The sequence below is a fragment of the Phallusia mammillata genome, chromosome 2 (assembly GCF_965637545.1).
Source record: "Phallusia mammillata chromosome 2, kaPhaMamm4.hap1.1, whole genome shotgun sequence".
Taxonomy (NCBI): Eukaryota; Metazoa; Chordata; class Ascidiacea; order Phlebobranchia; family Ascidiidae; genus Phallusia; species Phallusia mammillata.
Window position 1 is genome coordinate 27,218,919 of NC_137253.1, and position 24,393 is coordinate 27,243,311.

The 24,393-nt window shown below is 37.5% G+C and overlaps 2 protein-coding genes and 1 long non-coding RNA gene across 4 annotated transcripts; 1 reads left to right on the top strand and 2 right to left on the bottom strand.

The window, feature by feature from the left end:
* Positions 1-559: 559 nt before the first annotated feature.
* On the bottom strand, positions 560-4,608 carry LOC145213964 (uncharacterized). Of its 2 annotated transcripts, XR_013856934.1 has the most exons (6): positions 4,561-4,608; positions 4,269-4,346; positions 2,787-2,976; positions 2,609-2,725; positions 1,914-1,992; positions 560-1,769 (listed from the first exon to the last, which is right to left on the bottom strand). It is a non-coding gene; the product is annotated as an uncharacterized LOC145213964 (long non-coding RNA). The 2 variants fall into 2 exon arrangements; XR_013856933.1 differs by lacking the exon at positions 2,787-2,976.
* Positions 4,609-9,317: 4,709 nt separating this feature from the next.
* On the top strand, positions 9,318-17,203 carry LOC145215404 (serine protease hepsin-like). The gene is made up of 13 exons (XM_080084102.1): positions 9,318-9,505; positions 9,571-9,629; positions 10,020-10,124; positions 10,616-10,735; positions 11,409-11,579; positions 11,740-11,858; positions 12,048-12,133; positions 12,282-12,384; positions 13,175-13,331; positions 13,703-13,864; positions 14,800-14,979; positions 16,014-16,133; positions 16,731-17,203. The coding sequence occupies exons 1-13, from the start codon at positions 9,498-9,500 to the stop codon at positions 16,856-16,858; spliced, it is 1,518 nt and encodes a 505-aa protein (XP_079940228.1). The 5' UTR covers positions 9,318-9,497; the 3' UTR covers positions 16,859-17,203.
* A 402-nt stretch (positions 17,204-17,605) lies between these two features.
* LOC145213384 (nucleotide sugar transporter SLC35B4-like) lies at positions 17,606-22,824 on the bottom strand. Its single transcript, XM_080081635.1, has 7 exons — positions 22,615-22,824; positions 22,102-22,215; positions 21,923-22,025; positions 21,739-21,858; positions 21,282-21,467; positions 19,664-19,787; positions 17,606-19,182 (listed from the first exon to the last, which is right to left on the bottom strand). The coding sequence occupies exons 1-7, from the start codon at positions 22,698-22,700 to the stop codon at positions 18,845-18,847; spliced, it is 1,071 nt and encodes a 356-aa protein (XP_079937761.1). The 5' UTR covers positions 22,701-22,824; the 3' UTR covers positions 17,606-18,844.
* Between the last annotated feature and the right edge of the window lie 1,569 nt (positions 22,825-24,393).

Genomic DNA, 24,393 nt, shown 5'->3' on the forward strand with positions numbered 1-24,393 from the left:
CTGTACATGCAAATCATTTAACTTTCCCTTTTATGGATTACTGGCGGTGTTGGAAAATCTTCTCTCAATGCTATATTATTACCGACTATGTTTTCTAAACAAAATAATACATTTTTAATTCCTCTGAACATGATAATGAGACCTTCCTTCTAATATTATCTATTATCTAAGCACAAAAAACAAATCATCAATATTTTCAACAACAGAGGTTGGTAGATAATGCGTTGCAATTTGGCGGAAACGGCCGTGAAAATTCGAACAAACTTGTTGTTCATACATATACTTCGACAGTTACATGGCTAAGATCCAATTTGCCTTTTCGTACTGCATTCAAATGCGCTGTAAGGTGACAAATAATTTGGCAAACTTCCAAATAAAGCACAACGAAAGGCGAGATCTGATAAAGATCGCACCTCACCACCCTTTGAAGATTATCAAAATAATGAATAAATTCGTTTTTGGTACATTTCAAGATATCCATAGCAGCTTTCTTTTACGTACATAACTATACTTGACTTGAAATATGTAAAGCTCCTCTAGCGAAAAATACCAACACAAGTACAGTAATGGCAGAATTGTCATTAATAAGCAACTTATATGGGCAAGTTTGAAAGCGCCTCCAGCAGAAGATGGTAATACGTAAGTAAACAGAACATACAACTGTCATTCAGGTTTAACGCACTGCAGGGGTTTGGGTTTAATGTTTACAGTGACACACATCCCCTAGGCCTAGGGGCAATATAATAAAAAAATAAGGTGAAAGATTGAGGTAAAGCAAAACATGCATGACGTTTCAGGCACAGTCTACTCAAGCACGTAACAAACACTTAAATCTAAGCACAATAACATAAATAATCCCCCAAAACCATTGTGTTTTGCATAATGAAACATCATTGCAAGTTACAGAATGAAATACTGCACGTTGCAAGGTAAGTTCTTACAATAAACAACGGTTGTGTTGTCAGCTTACATCTATAATTATAATTTGACAAGTTTGCAAAAGGAGCGTAGGCCTAGTTTACACGAGAAAATGGGTGCCAAAATACAAAAAAAAAACAATGTTACGAGTCAAATTCGTCAGTATATAATCACAAAATAAGTAAAAAAGAGTAAAACATGACCACAGTCTATTTAAAGCAGTGGTTTCCAAACTGTGGTACACGTACCACTAGTGGTAGGTCAGGGCTTTTCAGGTACGCGAGTAGCTTTCTTCTATACTTAAAAATTCAAGCCACATCAAGAATTGCTGCTCAACTGACCCAACTGATCAGCCCTGTTTTTGCAGAACCAATGTGTAGGATTCTATTCCTCGAATTGAATATGTTGCCGGGCGGAATTACGAAAAGTATCGCCAAGCGTTCTACACATCACAGTGTTGTTCAAACTAAACATGTCAAACTGTAACATGACGTTGTGTTGGTATGTGCGTGTTTTCGTGTAAAAGTGAAAAGTGCGTGGGAAGAGGTGGAGAAGCGCATTGCAGTCGTCAGGGTCTGACTATGGAACAACTCCATCCCAGAATCAAATCCAGCATGACGTCGCATCGTTTACGTCACTGAGACGAATGAAGTTGCGATAGACATCTGACGCAGTGGTGTTACGTCATCACCATGGAGGGGGGGGGGATGAATAGGTTGGATGCCGTTCGAGATGTTATGCTTCAGATGACATCATCTGACGGAGTGCCATGACGTCATTGACGATGAGGTCAGGGGAATTCCCGCGCTGAAGGCAGCGTGCTTTTGACACCAGGGAAGTGAGGATGGCGTCTGAAATAAAAAATCGATTAAACTCAACAAAAACAACTAGCCTAAATATGAACACAACAATTTAAGTTATGCAATTTAAATCACAAAGTATAGGTACAAATCCATTAGTGATTTCATCCGTGATTAAAAGTGAACTTTTGTTACCTTTATTACTTTTTGGTTAAAATCATTGCTGACGCCTTTGCTTGCTGGATAGGTGTGACGTCACTCTTGGATGAAGCATCTGAAAAACAAATTAAAAACACTTAATTATACCACGCGTTTAAGGGTAATAAAACGATTTTAAATTTCGGTTTATCGAATTTATTTATTATTGGTTTCTTTTTTCTTGCAAATGGTAGCTAACAAACCTGTGGAAATATAAAATCTAAGTTTCTAAAACTGTTTAAACATAACAGCTGAAAAACAAAAACACAGTTTGGTAAACCTGAGAAACAAGTTAAAAATTAACATGTATATTGTAAGTTTTAAACAGCCAGCACACCCGAAAATGCATTATTTTTACAAAATTGTTAATTCCTAAACACCTCGGAACTAAAAAGAATTATTCGTTGGAAGTTTAAAGTAAACACCTACAAAACATAAACTAATTTCAAATGCCTAATCTGAAAATCAAAACAAGCTTGCTAATTATAAAACCTGAAAAACAAAACAAATTGTTATGAATTCAAATACTTTACAAAAGGTCTTTTAAAATCTGAAAAACAACTTATTTGTTAATCCTGAGGAAAATAATGTTAAAATCTGAAAAAACAAAAACAAGATTAAACCTGTAAAAATACAACATTAATTTCCTGCAAAACAAACTGAAATTTAGGAAACACAATTGTCAAACGTACCTGAAAAAACTTTTATTGAGAGCTGGCACGGATTTTCAACTTATTTTGTGTTTTGTATGTATTTTTGCATTTTTTTACCATCAATTTGTAAAAAATTCCAATATTTTTACCAAAAACCTGAAAAACAAATACAAATTGAGTTTTCAACAAAAAGCTGGATCAACAACAAGAAACTTACAATTTATCAAATTGAATTGGAAAGGCAAGTACAGCAAAATCTGACAACTACATTTTTTCTCGTTCTAACGCTTGACGATGGCGGTTCGCATGGTTAGAGCGAGCGAAGGGCGATAAAAATGCACAACAATAACATCATATAGGACCTGTCGACTGAAGTAAAAAGGCACAACACCCCCCCAAGAACTGGTCTGCATAAAAAGAAATGAAAGGATAGAAAATGTGGACTCGGCAAAATTTTGTTGACGAAAAAGGGAAAACGACAGAGACATAACACACTTTCGGTTACAGGTTATAAAAGTATCAAATTAAGTTTTAATTTGACCAAAACACAACGAATGTGTTGTTCATCTGGTTCGTTTGATAAGTTTCTGAAAAAACGTTGAAACCGCCATTGTCACTGGGCGCGCGACGTAAAAGTGCACAAGCTAACCTCAACTAACTGCCCTGCATACAACCGCCGCAAATTAGCCTACAAAAGTAGAAGCTGAGTCTGTCGTGTTTTACAACCATCCAATTGTCACTGCCCTATAATGACTGGGTGGCCGGATCAAACAGGAATACGGAACTGTAGCAAGTGAAAAGTAAGTAAGCTTAAATCCACAAATAAAAAAAATGGGTTTAACCAGCAAAATGGAAAGTTTAGGACATTTAATTCAGTTAATTTTTTTGCATAAAAATTATAGTGTGAATTACAGGAGTTATTACATCACATGCGCGATATCCAATTCTCGGTCTCTTTTAGGAAAAAAACCTGGACGTTACAAGCATGGATAAAACAAACTGGTCAAACCCGATACAAATCCACAACATCCCTAACTTTACAGTTAGCATAGGCGCAAAAGTTTTTTTAGAAGGGACAGTTACGTAATAAGGCGTATAACTCAACAACATCACGTCACTGTCCCTTGCCCTCAGAGTCCCCCCGAAAGGACCCACATGTTTTATGCAAACGCAGGGCTGGGAAAAAATTATATAACAACAGTTTGCGCCCTATCAGGGTGGCTCACAGGACTTTTCGGGCGAAATGTAAAGCCGTCCCCCTCCCTCTGACCCACGAGCCTGGATCTTCATTGAAAGTAGCGGTGTCCGTACTGGGTCCTGCCTGCACCGCGGCCAGTGCAATGCGGTGGAAGCCATGCCAAGACCGTGTTTCTAAGCGCACCCTATTTTATCTAAAGCCATTTAGCAACGCGCCACACCTAGCTAAAATGCGATCTAAGCAAAGTCCCAACATGGCGCGCAAATCCCAAACGTACCCCACCTATATTACCTACAGCCTAACCTTAGTTGACGAGTGCTACTGTAGTTCTTCCCCTGGCGCCGAATAGCTGTCAATAGTAGCACCCCTACCGACTTGGGCCTTCCATTTGTCCTCAACGGACAAAGTGAAGGTCTCTCACCCTAGCGCCAGTTAGCCTAAGTTAAGCCTAACGATTCCGCAATCCCGGTTGACCCACGACAGACTCTTATGTTTACTAACGTATGTTTTTGAAGTTGAGAACTGCTAGTTGTTGATAGGATGTTCGATGTAGATAAGAGAACACATGGCATCAGAAGTCTGCAAAGAACTCTTGTTTTACCATAAACAAGCTAAAAATAAACATTACCATAAGTCGTTACTTTCAATAAATCTATGTCACTTTCTCTTCGATGATATTAACGTAGTTTTAGATTTAGTTTTGTTTCACTATTGTTAACAAACGGCCTGTGACAAACATCACATCTACCAATAACTTTAATATGTAGTTACAAAAAAAAAACGACAAACTTACCTTGCAACCTGTCGAGCATCCAACAAAAGAGAACACCTTGTTCACAACGTGGCGAATTCAACTTTGATTGATCGCCGGGTGTGTATAGTTGCGTTCGAAAATAGTTTGGGTATAATTTGTTATTTTTAGGAAACTGTATCAGGCAAGAATAAATTTTATGTTTAAAAAACAAAATGTTTTTTAATGTTTAAATATTAGATTTTTTTAAGTTTTCAGGTATAAATGTAACTATTGGTCGGCGATCCCCTATTGCAAAGCTGACATGCGCAGCATACGAGGCGGGCAATGATGCTTGTCATTTGACTCTAGGCGGTTTTTACACAGACCCTTTATAGCTCAGTTGGTAGAGCGCCAGGCCGAAAGGCTGTTGTCGTTGGTTCGAATCCCAGCGCAGGCTGAATTTTTCTAGCGTATGCTTCGCCACATGAAAAGGCTGAGGAGCTTCATTCGGAACGCCATTGAAGCCCTGGCGCGAATTTCATTGAGACGTAATATTTTCAGTGCGCTGTTTTTTTTTTATTATTTAAACATGGGAATTGAAAGTTTAAAGCTTTACAACACAAACAACGTAACAACCATGATTAACCGGTACACAAATGATAGAATGGCAATTATATGCACATTGTTACGGAACGTCAAAGAAAATCTTAACAATATAGAAGCACAAATAATAACATTAATAAAAAACCATCTAAACATCATCTAAAAACGTTATTTTGTCATTGCAGATACGATTTACATAAATTCATAACTGGGATCAGCCCTGGAGCGTCTAGATTTTTCTAGCCAGAGCTTGGTGGTGAATGCTCGCGACCAGCTGATTCGGTATGGCGCCGTCATTGGGCCTGGCGTACTGCGATTTTTATCATTGCAGTTTAGTCTCCGAATAAATGAAAAAATAAGTTTTGGCGTCGTTGATGCCTGCCGTAGCCCGTGTTGGCAATACAGGCCTAGTTTTGTGTTCTGAAAATCGAATCACATGCCTCATTATCGAGTACAAATATGCTATAGTCACTTGTTCTTTATCCGCTTGTAAGGTGCCTTTTATGTAGGTACTGCACACAGTCAGTAAGATAAACTTTGTCAAGTAGGTTAGTCTCCCGGTATTCTAGTATTTCTAGGTAACACGACGCAAGATACAAAAGCCACGATTAAAAACTACAATTACAGTTTTCGATCCATCAATTGAGCTAGGTCGGCTAGCTGCCCGCTACCAGCTGTCAATGTGGTATGTAGGTTTACTTCTAGGGCGTAACGCCATTTTGATCGGAGTAAACAAATATACAGATGTATGCGAAGGCATATCAAGTACTTGAAACAGGTTCTTAAACTCCTGTATAATTTGCGATTTATTTTTAATTGTCGTGTTATCATTTTTCCTGAAATGTTTACAGTTATTCCTATTTTGGTTAAATGTTCACTTACGACGAGTCAATCGTTTTATATTTAAAACATGATACTTTATGCTTAATGACATAGCCCTGTAGCCGTATGAAGTATAAGAAAACATGTTTGGAGAACAACCTCTTTTCGGAGAATAACGAGGCGCCTTTCCGTGTAAAGTTTCTTGTGGGCGTTGTTTTTATTAATAACATCAATCTGTAGTTCTAGGAGCACCTACTTTTTGGTTCCAATTCAGAGAACAAAAGTAATTTTTCGCAAAAATATTGGGGTGTGGGTTTGGCATCAACGATCATAGAAACAACCAAATTTAGACAAAATTTGGCCTTTGCAGATGATACATAACATTAACATTTAAAACATAATGAAATGCCGATTTGTCACGGGATCAGTTGCTATGCACACGGGCCAACAGCTTAAAACCTTCTGACATTTCACGCTATATTATACCTCTTAACTGGCCGTGTGCATTGTAAGGGCAATACCAACGGAACTCAAATGCCTTATACGGGCAACGTTGCTGTAATAAGCTATTTTCAGAGCTATTGTAAAACATTTCCGTGTGGCACTGCGATTGAACCTTTAATGGGTGAATCATACGAACTCGAATGACAGGCATCACATAATATTCACTTCACGTGGTTTAGTATTTTTGAGATTTTCGACTAAGGTAGTCACACCCCGTTTCGGGGTCTGCCTTCAAATTTGGCATTGGGTCCATTCTTTTTATAACTGTAGGTTTGGTGTTGAGGGAAATTTATCCGCCCATCTTTAGATGCGGTGTATTTTGGGCAACACGCCTGTCGATACCTTGCCCTATATGCGGGAGCTTGTACCAGTTGGGCTGGGCGCAAAATATTAAAAAGCTAGCAAGTTTTTCGATTGCCAAAAATGGGGTCCTGATACAATCTGTGCAAGCACACTACGAGAAACCGTATGTGCAACACATAAAAGTGCAGAGCCACATCGTTTTAACTCGAACATTTTTTTAAAGAAACGGCTTAAGATAACTTTCGGCGTATATTTTTAAAAGATTTACCTCAAATATGATCACACTATATTTTAGAAGTTAGTTTTTAAGCAATGGTTAGGGGTAACAGTTAAATAAAAGTGTGACGAAAATAATGCAAATAAATGAGTAAGATTCGCCGTTTTAGATTTCAAAACTGCTCAAACTAAAAACCTAAATATTCTTTGACCGAATAGTTATTTATTATTTTCACCTTAAACCATGCTACGTTTCTTCAACAAAGGGTTGCTATCAATGCTTTCCAATTCCCAGTGGACGACACAATATTTTGTTTCAATTTGGACATGTATTTTTATTTCAATATACGTCACCATATGGACACTTCGTATTCCCAGCACAAGTAAGCACTCCCTGAGGCGTGATAGCGTTCCAACAGCGAAATATGGAAAAGTATTCCAAAGGCTTAAAGTCAGGAACACTTAACGACGTTTATAGAACATATGTTTTGTGCGGTGCAAAATCGTGAGCTGAAAATTTAACCGCAGAAAGTCGTATCAGCCGCCTCTGGAACGCGACAGCTTTGGGAATCTGCAGAAAACAAGCACAATTTCGAACATCGATCACTTTCCTCGAGAAACTGCCTGGTCATCATCTTGCCGCGTTACGTAACAGTGGATAGTCCCGCGTTTCACTGCGTCAGCAAAGAAATAAACTGTGAAATGTTGAGTAGAAATGAAATGAACGAGATTGTGACTGATCGCGGATTGCGCCTGAAATATCATTGAGTGAGTCAACAAACTGAGTAAAGGTCGAAAAATTACCATGTAGCTTACAAAAGTTTCGCATCATTATCTTTTTTGCACGCAACAATTATTAAAGATGAAAAGAGTTCACTCACACGTCAATATCACGAGGTTGTTGACAAAGCGTAAAATATTTCTCAAACTTCTCAAAGTTTATGTTTGTTTTTGCCCGCCAAGAAAAAAAGCAAAAAACATCTCGAAAAAATTGTTAAGAACAATGCAAGTTGTAGAAAATTAACTTTTGAATATTCTAAAACATTTTTTTCAATTTAAAACATTGACAAATTTATACCAACTGGTATGCAAAGCCATAGGCCGTCTGGACTAGTTCATTGAGAACAAAACATTGGTTTAAAGTTACTAAACACAGGATATGGATGTTACGATTTGGGTCCAAAGTACAAATCATGACCTCGTATGGTCTAAGATGCATAAGGACTTCTCAATTGTCATGCATAAGGACTTCTCAAAAACTCAATTGTCACTTTTACAGTAATTTAATCCAACAGCAGTCAATATTATCATCGTTTAGTTCGTAAATAGTTTGCACGTGAAATGCAAACCCAACAGGATAAACGGTTGGTAGTTTTAAAACTTTTGTGTTTTTGTTGGGGGAAAAACAAACGTCCAAAATAAAATCTTAACGTTTTTTAATTATTATCGAAATATCTGATGTTTCTGAGAATTTATTTTGAGAAACGATCAATCCGAATGACCGTAGCACTTTGAATGCTTTCAGGGAACGAAAATGTCAATACGATTTAGTTTTTCCAAGAAAATTGATCGGGGTTTTGCCATTTAACAAAAAAAAATATCACGTGTTTATTTCCAACCCTTCCTAAAACACATCGACATTTCTTCGTCAAAATTGTGCAATCAGAGTATAGAATAACAACGGCCGCAAACAGAAATGCCCCAAGGAATGAAAACTCAGTCAACAAATGTTTCGCAAACCGCTCAAACCCTAAATTTAGAGATAGCTGAATTTGGAAACTGAAGACGCATCACTTAGAACGTTCGAAATCTATCGAGTTCCGATTTAGAAAAACAGATGCTGTGTCATTGATGGTGACGCAAATGTGAAACAACGGAAGAACAAAGGGGCCCGCTACCCCTCCTCCCCATTTTCAGTGACACATTGTACTGGGAGTAAGCGTTGCCGGAAATAGGCTAATTAACCATTGTGTGCAAACAAGATAAAAGTGAAAGTTATCAGAGTGCGAAAATGTGGCAAGCACGCCTTATATGGAATAAGCGTTTCCAAAAATGGCAACATCGGGATAAAACCCTATTTGCATGGGGTGTGACTTAATGACAATTGCATTTCGCGTACCATTGTTTGCGTAACGACCCCCGGTTGTTGCGTCACTTCCGTGAGGTTCCTCCCCCCATTCCAACATGTTCGCGTGCCAATTCGCTAGTCACGTGGTCTTGACGACGGGAAGTTTTCGTCAGTGACAGTTTTTGAGTTTCATCGCGCTTGTAAGATCGGGTGACGCAAGCGTTACGTACCCGTAGGCGATTATGAGCGGTGACGCGAAGTTACGGAAGTAGTCCCATCTATATAAGCCAGCACCCACCACTGGATAAGCATCATTCTTCCGAGAAGCAAGCAAAGCAAAAGGAACTCATACGAACAACAATTATCAGCGTGTTTTAATTTTCGAACCAACAAAGGAAAACCGAATCTACTATAGCGACCAAAAGAAGCGAGAGAACGAAATCAACTGTACTGTCCAGGAAATTTTAGAGAAATCGAAATTATGAGCTGGTAAGGAATTTCGGATGATTTTTTTCGGTTTGTTTTGTTAATGCTGATTTTGTTTCACTTTTTAGGTTTGTCCTCACCACTTTGTTCTGCCTCGCGGCTTTAACGCCCCTTGCAAGAAGTGTTGGTAAGTGCAAATGTTTTTGTTTGCAGTTGATAGAAATATGCTTCAGCAACGCGCTTACATTAGTTAAAGGCATTGTTTAGAAACTTGTTTAGTGAATGTTGATGAAACAGAAATCGCAATCGAGTTTTTAAATGTTGTATATTATCTTTTGAAAATATAATAAAATAAAACTAACCTATGAAATACTACCGAAGTTACAAAGTTATGAGAAACCTTTAGCTTTTCCGTGCTACCTGTTAGCTTGGAAATAGCCGTGTAATTTTGTTGTTGCCAAAACGCAATCCAAATTTGCAAGAGCACGCCTCAGTAGTAGCAATCATGTCACGAAATTTTGGAACGACCGAACTTTGCCTTCCGGGTCAGTCAATTAAAATCAGCTGTTCTTTGCAGAGCCCTGTGTCGATAAATCGTCTCAATGCAAAGCCTTTGCGCAGTACTGTGGCCAGGGTTCAATGCCCACCTTCTGCCCAATCACCTGCAAAACCTGTCCTAACAGTAAGTGGTATTTTTTTTAAATCGTATATTTTGAAAATAATTTTGATTTCCTAAATTTTGTGTTTAAATATTGGTCTGACTAATCGTAGACGTAATAACATGTATACTGCGATGCCTTATACGCAAAATATGTTCAAACTAAGTTGCCTAAATGAAAGTAAGTTTGGCAGCGTGCAAAATAAAAATGTTTAAATTAGCTTGATAATCTTGAGGTTAGAATATTGTTTAACCTAAGAAGATTCGTTTTAGATATGTAATTTTGTACGACAAATTCTTAAAAAAGCATTTAATTAAATTTAAAGTGCGAATTTAATTAAAAAATGCGAAAAACAACTAACCAAAAGTTAAAAAAAACGTTTCAAACTTGTCTGAATTTTTTTATATATTTCAAACGCGCACGTTTCTCAAACCACTCATTCTGGTACGTATTAGTAGTTGAATATTCATTTTGGTACGTATTAGTAGTTAATGAATACGCCAATTTTCTGTAGATCCATGCCCGCAAGAAAACAATGGCGGATGCAGCCACACATGCAGTTGGGTAAACGAGAAAGTCGAATGTGGTTGCCCACCTGGATTCAAACTGGGCGACGACAAAAGCACATGCGTCGGTAAGTGGCGTTGGCAAAGTATGTTATAAAAAAACAAAGGTTCGTTATTGTGATACAATTGTTACTGTAGAAAAGGTTCGAAAACGCGTTAAGTTAGTATTTTATCGCGCGTTAGAAACCTTTACCAGTTAAACTTTAAAACATTCCCAAACAGGTTTGTAATGCCAAATTCTGTGGAAGTGTCTTTGTGTAATAAATTTGAAACGAAAGTTTTAAAATACCCGTTTTAGTCATGTTGCCGCTCCCAATCTGCCATAAATTAATTATTAAGGGGACCAATGACGCAAAAAACGTTGTCATTACTTGAATCTGAAACTCAATTCATTATTGCAAATATATTATAGGAACGTGGTCAATTGTTCATCATTTTGCAATTGTTTTTTACCCTACATGGCCGAATAGTTAACGAGCTAGACTTAATGGCGTGTAACTAATTGAAGGAGGGCTTTTATGACATTGCTAATTACTATGACGTCAACTGCAGTGCATGGAACAAAACTTTACAATACAAAATATTTTATTGTCCACTTCGTCCAAATATGTCCGCCGTCAATTAGAAAAATCCCAACTTCAAATAGCATTTAACGATTATTTCGAAATTCAATCCAAAATAGGAAAAGTTAAATGAAAAGGTCGTTTCAACACCTAATGGGGTATTTTAACTGTGTTACAGATATTAATGAGTGTACAGAAGGACCCAACCCCTGCTCAAAGCTCTTTGCTCAGCAATATTGCGTAAACACAGTGGGATCTTACTTTTGCGTGGAATCGAACGAATGCCCTCGCGACGACAGCGGCACAATGAACTATTACAGAAGCCAGAAGTGCTGCAATGTCAAAAACAGTGAGACAAAGCTTTAAATGTTTTTCTTAAATTTTACACTGTGCGTATCGATGTAGATTTAAATTTTTACCATCGCAACCATATTTAAAATATATACTTGTAAATGCTCCCTAAATGGGGTTACCGACTACAAACTAATAAGGTATTCTTTCCCTTTCAGCCACTTGCGGTATGACCGCTGATATTCGATCAAAACTCCCACAAGAGCCGCAGGGGCTTACCCGGGAACCACGTATATTCGGTGGCTTTCAATCCGCTCTGTCAGCATGGCCGTGGATGGTAAGAAAACACTTTTGTGCTAATAGTAACAAACCATAAAAGATTAAAGACACAGTACTTCTAAAAAAATGTGGTTTAAAATAATGTCTAATAGACCTGCAATATTAAGGTTTTAGAAAGATAATGCTATGTTTGGGGTTTATAGACTGCATAACATTTTGTAAAACACATGCGTTTGGCGTTATAAAGGCACAACTGGTCTCCAACGGACAACACACATGCGGTGGAACTCTGCTTACCAAATCCTGGATTCTTACAGCAGCACATTGTCTCAGGTAAGCCTTAATATTACTAAATCAAAGTGGTCACGTTACATGCCAAGCAACACTCGCATATATTTTCCCACAATAACAAATTACTTTAGTTGATAAGAGTAAATAGAAAAATGCGATTCTCATGCTAAACCGGGATTTTGTGATTCAGTGGAACTACACATGATCGCAACATTAAAGTTTTCCTCGGTCACGTTCAAAGGGCTGATCTCTTTGCAAGACCCGGCACAAGAGTAGAAAGAGGAGTCAAAAAGGTATTTGTTTTAATGCAGTGGTTCTCAAAGTATGGGTCGCGACCCAAACATGGGTCGCGAAGGGTCAAAAAATGGGTCGCGCTATAGTGATTCACTTCTGCCTAAATGAACTTTTTTCATTTCACTTTTCAAGTATTTTCAATTCCTTGTCATGACTGGCATTTTATGTGGCTTTATTATCGTAACCTTGGAGTATTGCATCATAAGTAAGTGGTTTTCTGAGAGTTTAGATGGCACCCAGCTACACTACTACCATAGCGAAATACACCCTCACTCATTTACGTTGTTCGGCAAAATGAGCCAATCATTACAACATACAGACCATAGGCTTCCAATATTCTGTTACGAACTCGGCGATTGTAACGTGTTAGCACGGGGAATGATAGGAGGTTATAAATCATGCGAAACTAAACATGGAATGTAACAGTTAGCATTCAACGACAAGTAGGTATTCGTAAGTAACAAGAAATAAAAAATACACATTTTGATGTTTGAGGCTTGTGTCGCAGCATGTTCATAAAGCTCAGATTTGGGTCGCGCACAAAAAAGTTTGAGAACCACTGTTTTATTGTAACGAAATCCAAATACCTAATATTGTACCATGACGGGAATTAAGCTTGTTCATTTTTGCCACATTAGCTTTTGTACAAAGCTGACATAGTAAAATACTGGCCGTAAACGGCAAAATGGACAAATGATGAGTAGCACTTTGTCCAACTCGTAACGTTGTGCGTTCTAATCCCACGTCGAAAGCGTAAAAGTACGTATTTAAAAAGGTTTTTAATTTTAGGTGATTATCCACGACGAACCAGCTGAAAATGACATCGCTCTGATTGAACTTTCGTCCCCTGTTGAGTTTGACGACTTTGTGAGCCCGGTGTGCCTTCCATGCGGTGACAAACCTCTGACCGGAGATATCTGCTGGGCAACTGGATTCGGCAGCACCAGTAAGTTGGAGTTTTATGAGAGTATCCTAGTTTTAAACAGTGCACACTGTTTCTCCCTATAAGCTTTCTTCAGTGTCGAAACAGTTTGCACTCTCTGCAAAATACGTAATGGCTCCATGTTTTTAATTTTTGTAGAGGTTTTGTGTGTATTTTACCTTTTTAACTGCGGTGAGCGTTTTTTGCTAATAAACATAATTAGAATTGTGATAAATCTTGATTTGTATACGTCTAAATGACTTTAATATGTGCTACAAAAATATTGCAAGATCCGCACAATTTTGCAATTATATGTTTGATAGGTATTTGCTGACATTTTACAAATGACCTAACCACCAAGCAAAATCTTAACGGTCTTGTTCTCCTTTTTAAAGGCGCAAACGTTGTGGCACCAGCTGCGAGACTCCGTGAAGTCGATTTGCCTCTGGTTGGAATAAAAGAATGCATCAAAGCCTTCCAGGGCACCAACACGGATATCAACAGAGCAACCATGATGTGTGCTGGATACCACTCTGGTGGCAAAGACGCCTGCTACGGTAATGAGTGTGTTATTTTTGTCAAATGCAAAGATAAAAGTTTAGACGACTTGAATATTTTTTGTAAGCTATATTAGTTGATATAAATTGCTTGATGGCTGGGTGGTATTATTTAGTATGGGCACAAAACTTTGATCCGTTAATAACGTTTACTATGTTAGCTTTTTTGCTGAACACAATCATAAAACGTATACATGACTCGAATATAACTTTTTATTTGGGACTGAAATTCGGTGATATACTTGCTTTAAGAATGAGCACCCATTACTTAGTATGGAAAAAATTGTATGGGACAATATTTTCGAAAACCTACTTGAGGATATTTCAAACTTCATGAGCTGATAAAGCCAAAAAACGTCAAATCAGCGAAAGTCAAATTCGGTTTTAAAAATGTTTTCAAACGCGCAAAACAGCAGAGGTGACATCAGATATCTTAACCGCAGCCTTAGCGCAGTGTATAATTTCCGAAATCCTTAAACGCACTTGGCAGAAAGTCATCGCGTGGCCTGTAATTATACGAGGTCAAAATGGTGTTAAACGTGACACTGTGATTTTATGGGCCATTTTATGTCTCAGCCAACTTGCAACGTATTTAAATTTTTGAAACAACGATAATCCTCTCACTTTTGTGAAGATTATGCGCGGTTATGACTATCTTTTGCCTTTTTTGTCTCCTTTTTTGTAATGTTTTTCATTTAAAACACGGAAACTCTTACTTGCACCTTTTTGCAAAAAGGTCAAAAATTTGTAACTTTTGACTTGGTGAAACCAAAAAAATCTGTTACACATTTGATCAGGTCCTAACAAACAGAATCATAAACCTTTTACGCAATGAGACAACATTTATCAGTTACAGTACATCTTGTCCATTTTCTGAGATTTGCAACAACAAAAAACCCTTACTCTTAAATTTACACCAATGGTTTGATTGACAGGTGACGGAGGTGGCCCACTCGTATGTCAGCGCAAAGACTCCTGCTCTTGGTACATTAGCGGCATCACTGCTTTCGGACAGGGATGTGGTAATGCAGGAACATACGGAGTCTACACCAACGTTCTGCGATTCGAAGATTGGATCAAGGAACAGATGGGAGTCGTTGATGCCTCTGAACTATGTAAGTTTGACCATGTGTGTATTGTGTAGGATTTGAAACCTAAAATTACTGCTTAAGTTGCAAGTTTAGGTACGCTACATTGTCATTTATAGAAATATTTGAGTCTGTTGAAATATATCTACTAATTACACAAAACAAAAAATAAGAACGTGCTGCTTGGCACATAACCCTGCACCAAGAATATAATATCTAATTAGAGGCTATTTCCTTTATTACTAATTGCTGTGAAAGGAAATTTGCACTAGACCGGCTTTGCACTAGAAACCCCCTATCGTTAAAGTTATGCCCCAAAGTCTAAACAAATTGCAAACCACAAAAGTGCGCGTTTGTATATTTTGGGATTCTAATAGCCTGATAAGACGCGTGGTATATTGTCACGTCTTCAGATTACAGACCGAAACTGCCTTGTGGTTAATACGGGGTTTTACGACCTCTTTGCTGCCAAACAAAATTTAAAATAGATCCTGTTCTGTTACAACATTGGTATACCGCGGTGCCTGGTACTGACGCTGACGTGTTGACAAGCGATTTGGATTTCCCCATGTCGTATCACAAGTTTTTGAAACGTTTTCACTTTTCCAAGCATATGCATTTAAGTATATTACAAGAATGATTTGATCGATCAAAACACACATGTTGTCGAGGAAGCAAAACAGTACGTCATTCTACGGTTTGCATTAAAATGCATTGAAAAATAAAAGTTACGGACAATATGATATTAAGCCTGCCGTAGCACACACGCACAGCTAATGTGAATTTTCTCAACAAACGTTCAGCATATCTGCTAACGCGTAAGATTCCAATCAGCGTAAGTGGGGAATCACGCCAAGGGGAAACACCTGCCATGACTTAAAAGTGATTCATTAAATTGTCACTTTGAGAAAACCTAATTACTGTATTTTACTGTTGCTGTGATTTTTTGTTTTTTGTGTACAATTCTAACCTTTGGCTTAGACATGTGGTACAGTATGATATCACATTGCATCACAGATGAAAACTAGCACTTATTTAATGACTGGTTTTTTTCGGTTTAGGCAAGCAGAACTATAACCCATGCTCTGGTTTCACCAACATTGCACGCGGCTGCGAAAACAACGCCAATGCATGCGGTTCGAAGGATTGCGAGCTGACCTGCTGCCAGCGAAAGTTTGAACGTAAGTCACGTGATCTAGCTCAGTAGTGACGTCACAATCTTTTGGCACAAACAGATCCGTTTTTTTCCATTGCGTCACCCATACTGTTGCAACTGCGGAAGTACTGCGCAAGGGAAAGCCCCATTTGTGTAATCGCATTCATGTTTCATCACAATTATGAATATTTCGGTTGCGTCTCTTAAGAGTAATTGGTTGCAGTGATATTAAACGCATTACAAATTGCCGTCATGGGATATTTATTCATTTAGGCCGATGCAAATACTTTGTGCGTTGTTAATCATGGCTTGGACACGTTTTTGCTCTACTTACAGTCCTTTAAAATGTTTTTACAGTTTTGCACAGAACATTTACAGTTTTGCACAGTTAGCTAGTGGTTCGCCTTGCTCAAAAACTACCAGTTAACTGCAACTACTGGTAAAAATGTGCAACTTACCAACCATTTAAACAATAACCAATCGACTATAAGAGCTTATGACTAAAAATTCCAATTTATAGAATTCTTACAGCAAGTCATTAATCGTAGTCAAAACTATAACCATTGGTATAAATTTAGCAACCATCCAACAGAACCATTTGTAACCATTCTTATTTTTACAGGTGAACCAAACTGCTTCGATGCCCCAGGCTTCGGTGTTGCTTGCAAGATATTCAAAGACAAATGTGAGGACCCGGCCTTTGAATCGTACATGAAGACCAACTGCAGAAAGACCTGCGCGTACTGCTAAACCAGTGTACAGAACATATTTTAACCATTTATACCACATATAACCATTAGCTTTAAAACAACACTGCCCCTTTCACTTGACTAATTTTATAGCTGTATTTTTCAACTGTGTTCTGATTTAATACGATTTTTATTTATTTATTGACTAATTTATAAATTGTGTTGCAATTTTCTACTGTAAATTCGAAGGTTACCTTGCAACTGTCATATTTTTTTGTAACTGTTTTGCATTTTAGGGCGCTTTTCAAAAACCTTTTTTTGGCGGCTTTTATGTTTTTCTGTCATTTACCTAAAACCCTTTTTCTTGTAGACATTTTGTAACTTACAAATACATTTTTGCAACTGACGATCTGCTAAACTCCTACCTATATGATTAAAGTTCCAGCTTAGATCTTCACAAAACGCATTGAACAGTCGACTCACACTAACGCGTTTAATGCATTTTACATTTGTCGTAATCAAACATTTAATTAATTAAAGTTATTCTGTTTCAAGCCCACAACATAAACAGGAGTGTAAAAGTATTTGCCAAAAAGGAGCATTTTTAATCCAAGAATAACATAACCATGATAAACCTAAACTGTAGCACTTTGGTATCAATAAAGGCAGGCAGTTCTATCCAAGGAATTCGAACCCTAACTTTGAGAGTAATCAGCGTAATCCTTAAGGTCCGTTACGAGCAATTATTAAATCAAAACGCTTTGCCATCTCATCAAATAGCTTTAGCATTGTCAGAAAGACAGAAAGCTTCAAAATGGTAAATTTTATTTCCAGTGCGATGCTTAACAAAACGTGGCATAAAAAGACGTTCTGCTATTTTCGCAGACAAATGCGAGAATAAAAAATCCAACAAAGCTTCATGAATTGAAAGGTAGTAAGTACACAGGAGTTTGCGTCTATGTGCATTTATTAATTGCAGACGTGTCCTTTAGCAGCCTTGGCTATAACCTTTAAAGTACAAAACGTCCCAATAAATAGTTAATTAAAGTACACACAAATAACAAAGCCACTCTTTGTACACACGATTATATTTTGTTGAAAATTTCTAGTATTTTGATTCAATACATATTCAAATAGCGCTAGCACGTTCATTGTGAATCATTTTGGTATGATATACTTGTTCAAGAGTTTCCAAGCTTAAAATCACTGCAAAAACGATATTTTTTCTCCAAAAAGGATCAAAAACAACTTCATTAAAACGGTGTCGCCGGGGTGTTTTTGGCCCAAAAACCCTGGACAACAACCGTCTTTGCAAGATACGGTGCTTGATATAAGTTTTGAGTCTGGATATAACTCTATTGAAGATACACGGTTTGAAGAAAAACAATACCACTTTTTCGTGTGAGAATTTCCTACACAAGTTAACGAGCATTTTCAAGAAGTTTTAGCAAAATGTAGCACAATTTTCGATCAGCAGAAACAAAGCAAGCATATCAAGGCTATCTTACAGCAATCGACGAACTGGTTTAGGCGGAATTGTAAGTCTGGGGTTTTTGGGGGGTCAGGTTTGGGCGGACGTTTTGGAAAACGGGCCAGATACGGGTTTGGGTTCGCACCATGTTACATATTCATCACATGTTCAATTTGTTTCTACGAATATGCATGTGTACATGTTGCGCATTGAATTATTGCGTACAACTGAATACCACGTGGATTTTTTCAGATAAGCCCATTTATCAAATTATTTCCAGTGTAAACCGGTTTAGGCGTTTTTATATTAGTACGTTCCGGTCCGAGCCTAAAAGTCAGACCCACAAGTTTGGGATTAAGTACTATTATACGGAAGTAGCGAGAATTCTGCAAACTCTTTTCATAGATATTACTTCTTAAAACATGAAATGCAACGGAAAATCGGCGGCGTATGTCTATAGCAACAAAAACAGTTAAAAAATAAATAAAACTCATGTCTATGTATAAAACAATTGGACTAAACAGAATTTCCAGCGCAACAATTGACTCCACTGCAAAAATACACGAATCCCACTTTCTAATTGGTCTTTTTGTGGGTGGGGGATACGTTACCGTTCGACACCTCTTTGTCGCCCACTTGCGGCGAAGGATCCGTGCCAAAACCAAACACGTTGGCGTAAAGAAGCGTGCCAACAAACACAAAGCTGGTGCCCATCCAGTGCATGGCCGTGAAGGCGTTGTTGAAGTATAAAACTGATATAATGATGGACACAAATTTTCGCAGAGTGATCACCAAGGTCACAGTAAGTGAGGTACACACAGTAACAAGGTAGAAGATTGAGCGGATACAAACATATTGAGTAAGTAGGTTGGCAATCATGTATTGCCACAGAATAGGCAGAGTGACCTCAGCACCTGCGCAATATACAATATTTAGGGCTGTTTCATTGCGTCCCAGCTCGTGAAACTTAGGAAATAAAAAGGCTAAATAATGTGAACTTGCAGACAGTGTCCCCAATGGGGCTATTTCAGGTTTTAGAGTGGATAAACAGACCATCAATTTTTAAGTTTTGTGATTTCCCCTTTTACAAACATAATATTAGGTTGTTTTCATAGGTTCTGACATCCAACAGGTCAAGAACCACTGTGGTAAAAGTTAAACAATCAAATCTGAATAAGCTCTAAACCAGCTAACCATTCAATAAAAGTAGGGGGCCACCAGTCACAAGCCTTGCTGCACAGAAATATTTACACAGTACCTCTGTATAACTTTTACACTAGGCCTAGCGTACAGTACGATTTATATGGTTTGGCTATAAGCAATGGCCAGAAGTCAACTCCAGGGCAGAACTCAGCAATAAATAATAAAAAATAATTTGAAGGCCAAACAACTTACCTGTTATAAAAGCTACTAAAGATGACAAAAAGGGCACAATTTGTGATTCGGATTGATTTAAAACTGCAATGTTTTCGATGATGCTTGGGGCAAGGAATACAAAAAATGGCAGTGGAAGCATATGCTACAAAACAAGAAAAAAAAATGGTGACAAAAAGCAATCTGCACCATAGTGTAAAATATCACACAGAGTTTGATTCTGTTTGTAAATTAACTACCATCATAGGCGCCCACTTGCCAAAATCGGCGGGGAGGCAGAATTTTATAACTTGGTAAAGACAGAAATATTTCCCCCCCGGCCGTCACCTAATGTCGCAAATTACACTCTTTGTCGCGTGTTTCTGTTTTTAACATACATAAGCAGCTGATTTCAGCTGAACTATAGTATGTTTATTTTTATGCAACAACGCGAAAACGCGTGTAAATAAGCCATATGAATAGTTCACATAAATCGTTTACGTTTCTAGGTCGATTGGTACGTTTAAAACGTGTTGTCTATTACAGCAATGAGTTGTATGTAACGCATTTTTAGCTTTTAAGTTTAGTTTATTATCATAAATCAGGAGTCACCAAAGTACGGCTTGCGAAGATATATTTTATTGATATATATCTTGGAAAAAAAACGAGTTAAACGTTGAACATTAATTTGCTGCGAAAGTATTCCCACAACAACATGTGGGATTAAGTTTACCTAGTTTTACACTTCACAGGACGCATAACAATGATCTAAAGGCAGTTTGTTACATCACAGATAAGACTATAGGCAACAATGCTTTCTTTATTTTGCGCAAACAATTGCCTTTATTTGTCAATTGAGTAATGCCAGTCGAGGAGATAATTTATGCCAAATAATTTTATTTTTCGACAGTAGCGCTATCTGACTCTAGATAATATTGTAGTTTCTGATGGTCTAGTAAAGGCGCTTTGTAGACCATAGTTATCGAACGGCGCTGCGTTAGGGCTTGCAAGCTATGTGGCCATCGAATGTCATTTTCTTATTATACAGCTCGCCGTGAAATAACTTGATAACCCTTGCTTTCAACGGTGTTATGTTGAATTTGTGTCGATGTTGCTGACTAAGTTATAGTAAACACTACTTACATGGCTTTACCCAATGGCCCTACATATAACGCTTAAAGTACGTACGTTTGTGACGTAACAAAATGCGTTTTTTTCTTCAGAAAGGCCTTTCTGTTCCAACTAGAGTACTAGACAGTCGTTGACTGAGCAGTAGTTTCAGTTAGAACAAAACCGTATGCGCATTATTTTGTAAGTTAACGCAAAACTTGTTTATGACGTAGTAAGCGACGCAGATACCCGGGGAGGCGGCGCCTCCCCGCCTCCCCATAAGTGGGCGCCAGTGCTACCATACTTTCGATGTCTATGTGAGGTTGCGTAAAAAGGTGTTAACATTTGGAAAAAAATCTGCAAAACTAATATACATGCATTTGATTTTTTATTGTTGTTACCATTTTCTGTTTATTACATTGTGTTGTTTAGTATCATTCCTCTTGGTAAAGGATTTGTTTAAGTAATCAATACAATGTAAAAAAAGATCTACCAAACAGTGAGTCATAATTCACATTGGACAATACACTGTCATAAAAAAGATACTTACATTGTAATAGAGCGCTTCTCTTGAAAGCTTCCCGTGCTGTTTAAATACAGTTTCTTGATAGATACCCAATCGTGCTGACATAAAAAGTGCCACCAAAAGAAGAAAAACTCCAAATAGCATAATCAGTGAATCACTGTAATCGCGGTTTGAAAATGATGAAGTTGATTCAATTTCAGACCTAGAGCTCTGGAAGTAAAAAGAAAAATTGTGGTTTAATTAAATCGTGAAAAACATTTCACATGAAAAGTTTTCTAAACTAATAAAAACTTTGGCGACTGCAATCTGACAGTAAAAAAAAACGATTTAAACATTGAGAACTAGCTGAAAACAAAGTTTTAGTTTTCATAAACCTTTTTAACAAAACATTAACAATAGAAGTATACACAAAAACAGACATCTTTTATTGAGTGTTGTTATTAAAATCTTTAGATAAATAGCTTTAACAATTAACACTTACAGTTGCAAAAGTACATGTTAAAATTCCGAGGGATACAAGAAAAACTGCCATGAACTTTGTAAAAGGATAATTTTTCTTCAGTATTAAAACTCCCAGCAAAAGGTTAGCAACCAGTGAGCCCTGTGCAAAATTTAAACAAGTTAGCTTCTTAAATACAAATAATTTACAACAAGAAAAAACTTACTGATTTAAAAATCATATGCAATGGCATTGGAATATTACAGTTGAGTGCCATAATATTGGTAACGCTTACTCCAAAATACATCATCACCATCACAGCATATTTACTGAAAGAAACAAAGAGGGGTCACTGTGTTGGATAAAAAACAGCTGATAACATACAATTTTATGAATGTGTGATACCTTAGTGGAAGTATTCGTTTTGTTGTGCCAAACTTGCTTTGAAAAATAAATCCTTCTACTGAAACAAAAAGGAATTGAAAGAAAACTATCATGTTTCCACTGCTTGCAGAGGCTCTGAAAAAGCAGAACATAGAAATTAGTTGTTGCAAAAACACTACAGTAAGTTGTAATTATAAACAGATTTAGAAGAACTAAGGAAGTACTAAAACAATCTGAGATGTTGATTTAGTTTGTTTATGATTATTTAATTCATGACTAGGTGCACACTCAAACATAAACACAAAAAAGCACAATTTGAGTTTCATGTTTCTGTTTCACTGGTATAGGTATATGATAAAACTTAACCAGTTAGATTTCATTCACTATGGTTCAAATTCAATGCAATCATTTATACTGGTTTTGAAATAGTTCGATAAAATGTGCTTATTAAAAACTAACAATAGCAATTTTTCAACTTTAATTATTACTATTATTTGTTTATTTGCCACATTCAATACTGTTTCGCAAAAATACCTGATAAGATGTTCCAGAAAAACAACATTTAGTCCACATCCCAACATGACCGTACACACAGCGATAGCAGGTGTTGGTAAAAACATTCTTGAGTTTTTTGTTTACCTAGGAACTGAGTGTTTTAATTCCTGACATAGAAAGCTTTCTTAAAACAGAAAAAGAGCACAACTCTACGGACACGACAGTCAACAACAGTGAAAGCAAAGTGTTTTCTATCAGCTGTTTTTACTGAGTTTTTTTTTGCAAATTAATCCTAGATAGTAGAGTACATAATTTACTACTTATATTCGTTAATGGGGATAGTTATCGTAACAATTTTTTATGCAGTATTATTATAATAGACCTTTACTAATACAAAATGTTTCATATTGGATTAATCTCGTCATTGTGGACAAAATACATTGGTAAGCGTAGGATAAATTATGACGTATTTACTCAAGCGAAACAGAGATATGTGTCCCATACACTGATCTCTATAAACACTGGATTGCGCTACTCCGTTGAACGGTTGGGTGATTTTTGAAGCAAATTGAAGCGTAAAGGCTGGTTTACACGGACAATGTTCGCGCGTGCGAAAAGAGACGCGTATGACGCGTACGAAGCTAAGTGCGTATACACTATGTTAAGTCAAGCGTGACTGTAGTAACTTTGGCGTGTCACATTATATTTCCACATATGATCTTGTATGGTATTTTTGAGGTGTTAATGTGTATGAATGAATGAAAACAAAAACATGAATGCACAAGTTTTAATAAACAGATGGTATGTGCGACGTAAAAAAGTTTTGAGTTGTTGCTACTTGTTGGCCAAGCGACGGCAGAGGCGGTTTTGGGTGCATCCCATTTTGCAACGCCGCCACCAGAAAGGTAACTTAACGCAATAAACAGGTGCATAGCAAATGTGTGTTTATAACTGTTTTTACTGTTTAAAAGGGGAGTTTCATACACTGGTACAGGAACTTCGGAATGAGAGACCGGAAGAATTTCAGAAATATTTTAGAATGTCTCCGTCTTTATTTGATAAACTTTTGGCAATGATTGAAACAAGTATAACCAAGCAAACCACTAATGAGGAGGCCTATTTCAGCAGCAGAACGACTGGGTATTACGTTAAGGTAAATTGGCACCTATACTAGTAGGCCTATACTTCTCCAATTGGCATTGATTTTAATATTAAATGATTTTTTAGATTTTTGGCTACAGGGGATTCTTACCAGAGCATTGGCTATTCATTTCGTGTTCATAAATCGACCATCTCTCAAATCGTGCCGCATACCTGCCAAATGTTGTGGAATACGTTGCAGCCAATCTATATGCCGACTCCCGACATGAAAATGTGGAAAAAAGTGGCAAACAGTTTTGAACGAATCTGGCAGTTTCCACATTGTGTTGGTAGTATAGACGGAAAACACGTCCATTTACAAGCCCCAGCTAACAGTGGATCGTTGTACTTTAATTATAAAAAATGTCATAGTATTGTTTTGCTCGCTGTGGCAGATGCCGATTACAACTTTATTGTCGTTGATGTTGGTGCGTACGGCCGTCAGAGCGACGGCAGTGTTTTGCGCTATTCTACTTTTGGACGTAAGCTGATCGACGAGGAATTGGATCTTCCCCGTGAAGAATTGTTGCCTGGACTAAAAAATGCAATGCCTTTCGTATTTGTCGCCGATGAGGCGTTTCCTTTGCGGTACAACATTATGCGTCCTTTTCCTGGCCCCGGCCTCAGTTGTGATAAGAGAGTTTTTAACTATAGACTTTCGCGGGCAAGGCGAATCGT